This window comes from Apis dorsata, unplaced genomic scaffold, assembly GCF_000469605.1.
Source record: "Apis dorsata unplaced genomic scaffold, Apis dorsata 1.3 scaffold_85, whole genome shotgun sequence".
NCBI lineage: Eukaryota > Metazoa > Arthropoda > Insecta > Hymenoptera > Apidae > Apis > Apis dorsata.
In genome coordinates, this window is record NW_006263383.1 from 2,392 (window position 1) to 8,647 (window position 6,256).

The window sequence follows — 6,256 nt, forward strand, 5'->3', positions numbered from 1 at the left end:
ATATATTTTCTCATTGATCTTCATTAATATTAAAATCAGGTTTGATCATTATTGAAATGAGAAGTGGAAAATGAATTAAATAAAGAAAAATGATTAATAAAACAGGAGTGCATTGTTATTTTGCATCACAAATACATAATATTTATAGAACCATGAATTTCTTCATTTATGTAGCGATAAGCTATTTCTATTAATTTCTGGAACTGCTGGCTCGAGACATGGCTCATCATTATTTCTAATTCCGTGTCAGGTATTTAAGTGTGATTTAACTGATATATTGAATTATCGAAATAAGAGGAAGGAAAATTTTTTTTTCATATTTTTATACAATATCGCGTTATAAAGGTAGCCAAAGTTGAAAAATTATTGAAATTGTATACAATTAAAATGATACACTGCCTACCTATACTGTCTCATTATTGCTTCTATTCGCTTCTCACTCTTGAACACGAAAACAGGAATTCTTCAGAAAATCCATTTCTCCAGATATATATTCTTCGGGTAAATATAAGTCCCAAGTAATGATCGTGCATCCGCAATTTATAATATTCGCATTTATCGGAACGAAATTTTCGACGAGAGAATGTCCAATTAAATGAACTCTTAACCGAGTCTCTTATTATCTAAACTAGTTTCGAGCGTTGTTCCAATTATACGAACGAAAATAAAGTACAGTAGGCTAACAAATGCGCTAGAAAATTCGAAAATTGAGCTAGATGATGAATTTTATTAATCTGAATGTGAATTCTTAGTATTTGAAAAAAAAGTTAAAACTAATTGAGATAATCCTATTATATGAATGTAATATGATTCTGTTTCGTGGATTCTATTATCCAATTATACGATTACGTTGGATATTTATGTATAAAATAAATTTTAATTTATTAATTTTAATTTATATATATTTTTATTATATTTGGCTAGATTATTAGCTAAATAAAGTAGATTATTTCATTATTTCGTTTTTAAATAATAATTATTTTTTTACTCTTTTAATTTTATCTTTCATTTTGACGGATAATTCTAAATAATTTTCCAAATATTGTTCAATTTTAACACATCTTTTATAGAGAAATCGTTTTTTTCTTATTTTTTATTTATGTTGAAGTTAACATTTTTATAACAAATAATTTCATCTTTATATAATAATTCAATCTTTTATGTCAAATTATTTGTCATTTTAGTTGAATCGATTAACTCGAATAAAAAATTATTTGAAAATATTAATAATAAAATATTAATATTTTTTTTATGAATATTTTTATTGCATCAATTTTGATTAAAATTTATTATCACTAAATATTATGAAATATTATTTGGAGATTATTAGAATACAATTATAATGCATAATTTCAAGGAAAAAAAGAATGAATTTTAAATTTACTTTTGTTGTTAACATCCATCCATATATCGTTTGTTCAAGATTATATACACAAGATATATTACACAATTGTGTAATTTTCAAATTTAAATCTAATTTCATGACGTGTTTCGTAGAAATAAGGAAATAATATATATTTTTATTTTTCAAAGAAATTTTCTTATTATTTTATATATTATTATAATAATACTAATTTTTAATAATAAATAAAAAATTATATATATATAAAGTTATAAAATTATAAATTTTACTTATTAGTGTATATATAAAAATTACATGTATAAATAAATTTAGTTTAACTTTATTAATAATTCTTAATAATTTTTCTTATTTAAGTTTCACATTTAAATTTAGCATTCAATTGTTGTATACACTTTTATTGCATTTAGAAACTTCAATGTATCCGTATATTCGAATAATTAGCTCGTTCTTCTCGTGTTCGTTATCTCACCCTTCCCTCGCTATATTGGCCATTGTTTTCCACCGTAGCCGATGTTTCGAATTACACTATTGTTACTTAAAATTTGGGTTAAACTAACATTAAAAGGGTAATATAGTCGTAAAAATTAAAACGGTACACCGAATTACAAAAGTATGATCTTATCTACATTTTTCGATCGATAACAATGATAAGCTCCTTTTTTTTCTATAAGGCAACAAATTATGTATTAGATGATCAAAAAAATCCCATCTTTACTTTATCATATATTTTTCTATCATAAAAAGAAAAAAAAAGATTATTTATTTCATCGTATATACTTTTCTATTATAAATAGAAATAATCATTCATTATTACTTATATTATGTTATAATTCGTGCAATACTGTTTTATCGACAGCGACAAATTATTTGATTTAAAATTGATTATATTGTATACTTAGAATTATACATTTTTTCTTCGCGCATGCGTATCGTATACAATTACAGTGAATTCAAAAACTTCATTTTCGCGAAAAGTTATTATAGGATTCGTAAATAAAAATTTCTCTCTTTAATTCCTATTCTTCTGATTGTGTAACCATCTTCCAATGTTCTTTTCATTATGTAATTCTTTATTAAACGTAGAAAATCATCTCTAAAAATAGAAAGTACATTGAAAGAGAGAGAGAGAGAGAGAGAGAGAGACTTTAAAAAAATCATCGAAATCGTGACGTTTTTCTAAATAATTATTACATTCTATACAAAACTATTACATTCTTCTTTTAAATAAAGTTCAAACATTGGATAAACGTTGCTCGTGTTACTGTTTACACAGCGTGGCATCGACCTGCTAAAAGTTTCAATTTTCCCCGATACATACAAAAGAGTTTAATCGGGCGTTAAAGTAAAGTAGTTGGATTACTTTGTCATTGTTCTAAAAATAATCCTGGTGTTAAAGAGGTTAACGAACCGGGAACCCTATAACTTTATCGCCGTTTAATGACAGGAAAATCATCACAACGAGACTTATTGTATCGTAACGACGATGTATAAAGTTATTGAAAAATAAAGAACAGTGAAGGGGGAGGGGGGGAGGGGGAAGGAAAGAAAAAAATAGAAGGAAATAAATAATGAAAATGAACAATTCTTTACTCTTTGTATTCAACGATCGTTAAGAATCATGGATGAAGATCATTAAATATGGACTATAACATTATTATCGACCGAGCAAGATTTAATTAACGATAGCCACGAATCGCAAAAGTAGACGAAGATTTCGAATTTAAGGATCCGGATCGCGAGTGAAATTGGTACGAAATTGACCGAGAAAATATATTCTTTCGTTTCTTTGATTCGTTCTAAATTTTTGTTTAGATTTATTATAAATATTGTAAAACTTGAATAATTCGACACACTTCTCGAGAGTCAAAAAGTTTCGATTAGTTTTTATTATTTTTATGATCTGAAACTTTCGATATTCAAGCAAAGTGTAGTTTGCATAATGAAATAATTTTCATGAATCTAAACTGAGGGGTGATACTCGAAACTTTTCGAAAGTCAAAAAGTTTCGATATATAAAAAAGTTTTTAGTAGTTTTATTACTCCATTACTTAAGCAAGGTTGTTTTTTCATATTATTTATATCGTGTTAATAACTCAAGCATATTTGATAATCCGATTGATAGTTCTGGAATGAAAAATAAACGAAATATCTAGAATTTCAATGTCTATTATCGAAAATGACGTACTGTCATCTTCAAATCACTCATATATATTTTTGTAATTTATGAAAAAAAAAATAATAATAATAAACAGACATCTTATATAAGATACAATTTTATATAATTTGTATAGATAATGTACCCATTTTTGATTTTTGATGAGTACACATTTTCTGTAATTTAATTTATAGTATGTTTTGCAAGAAGTTATTTAAAGTTATTAAGGTATCTATTTTTTATGTCACAACATTTGAAACGCTTGAATCTTTGTGAACTTAATGTTTCTTTAAGTAGTCGTTTCTCAAGAATATTGAGAATACATTGATGATTAGCTTTTGTAAAAAAAATCTTTGAATTTTTATGTTTCTTTCTAAATTCTTTCCAGTTAATCGATGAAACAATTTTTAATGTTTTCAAAAAATTTTTACAAAGTATAAAATTGAAACGTCAAAATAAAATATATCTCTACTATTAATATCTCTACTATAACACTCTAAAATTTTTTCATAAAAATAATAGAAGAATAATAGAAGAATAAATTCAAAAAAATGATTCAGAGAATGTAGAAAAGAGGAAACGTAAGGGAGAACACAATAGAAGACAAGAAGAGCGTGAATAATAAATAATAACATATTAGAAGAAATTAATTATTTTCATTGAAATCAAATATAAAAAAAAAATATAGTAATAGCAAATAATTTATTTCGTGAAATAAATAAATAAATCATTTAATTTCAAATGTTCATTGAGATTATATTTAAAAAAAAAAATCTCTAATGTGTTGTTATTCTGATGTTTGTTATTCTGATTTTAGATCCCAGGGTGAACCATTGGATGATGATGAGCAGTCCTCTTCCTACCATGGTGATATGCCTGTGTTATGCGTATTTCAGCAAAGTTTTAGGACCGAGGATAATGGAGAATAAAAAGCCTTACAAGCTTCGAGGAATCCTAATTAGCTATAACCTGATTCAAACGCTATTCTCCACGTGGATCTTTTACGAGGTTCGTCAGCATCTTTTCTTTTTCTCTTCATATTACACATTAGTGCCTACTTTGGCATCTACAATCGTGATCGAATCCTTATCTAGATAGGTGGATTTTTATGAATTCGATTTGAGCAAAAGAGAGGAAATGAATCGGATAAAAAAAGAAAAGAAAAAAAAATGATCACTTTTACGTTCAGTAGTTATAGTGGAATTTTGTTTATACGAAATTTTATTTATATAATATAATCCAGTTTATATTGAATCGTTCGAATATCTCGAAAAATATGAACGATACGAAAAAATATTTCAGATAAAAGAAACGCATTATGCGATACTAAATAATTTTTCTTTTTCTATAGATTGACTGTTAGAAGTCATATGAAGGTTAAATTTAAATGGAAACCATATAATTTTATTGCGTCGCCTGTTGTCGTTCGACCGACCAAAAAAGTTGTCTAATGTGGCTCGATGTAAACGCAGCTTAATTCGTTCTCTAGCCAACTTCACAGGACTTGCGCTATGTTAGCGGAGAAATGTACGCTGATTGTTTCTCGCCGTCAAACTCGTTTGAATAATCCTATTCAGACGTACCATAGATACCGTGCAGAATAATAATTAATAATCGGTCTCGAGACAACTGTACACCTGGCTCTCGTTCGTGAAAGTTATTGCCTTGCTTACGATGAGTCGTTTCGTGGCTTGCATAAGCCAATTCCTTCTTCGAGCAGTCAATGAAATTCATCATGTCGATGAAAAGCTCATGAGTTGGCGAACCCACCCACGATTTGCATTCTTCAACTTTCCATTGCATTCACGAATGTCGATGTTGTGTCAAGAATATGTGTGAAACGAGATCGTTTATCGGATAGAATTATTCGAAGCTCTGCCTTTCTGATGGTTCTAGGAAAATTGAAAGAAATTCACCGATAAGATAGAAAATTTAATTATCGATACATTTAAAAATCGACGATAAATTGCTACAAACTTTTTAATTCATAAGTATTTGTGTTTTTCAAATTTTTATAAGTAAGACTAGTAGTAGATTTACAGAATGATTTTGTAGATTGCTTTCATTCTTTAAATTTAATTTTATATGATTTATTTTAAATAATGCATAATTTGATAAGTGTTCTAGATCTTTTATTCTATTTTACTTTTAGTGCAATTAAAATTTCTTTAACTTTTTCAAACTTTTGGAAAGAGGAATCCTTGAATCGGAAAATAATATTATTTTGTCAATTTTTTAATAAATTTTAGTTGAAATTTGTCAAATTTATAATTATTCAATAATAATACTTGTCATCTTTTTGGATTGCAGAAAATTAAATTGTTATTTTCCACAGAATATTATATTAATTGAAATAAGTCAATTTAAACATAAATTGAATTATTATTAGTTAAATAAATTTATATTTTTTTACAATTATTATTCTACAAATAAATTCTATAAATCTTTATAGAAAATTTATTAAATTTAGAATAATAAATATTATATATATATATAAATATTATTTTAATAAATATATATTAAAAAATATTATAGATTTATATTTATATAAATATAAATGTATAAGAAATTAATAAAATTATAATAATATATATTTATTTTAAACAAAATGGCATTCTTGACATGGTAAACAAAATTTAGAAACATTATTATCAGTTGAAAAACATTAACTGACATTAATTAATTAATTATTTATAAGTTTCTTATTTATTTAAATGCATTAAATGACATTATCTTTT

At 25.5% G+C, this 6,256-nt stretch overlaps 1 protein-coding gene across 1 annotated transcript in view; it reads left to right on the forward strand.

The window, feature by feature from the left end:
* Positions 1–4,278: 4,278 nt before the first annotated feature.
* Positions 4,279–6,256, forward strand: part of LOC102673016 (elongation of very long chain fatty acids protein AAEL008004-like) — a 17,710-nt gene continuing 15,732 nt past the window's right edge. Inside the window, exon 1 of the mRNA XM_006611183.2 lies at positions 4,279–4,526. Coding sequence (XP_006611246.1) covers positions 4,314–4,526 — 213 coding nt within the window. The 5' untranslated portion in view covers positions 4,279–4,313. The remainder of the gene's footprint in view (positions 4,527–6,256) is intronic.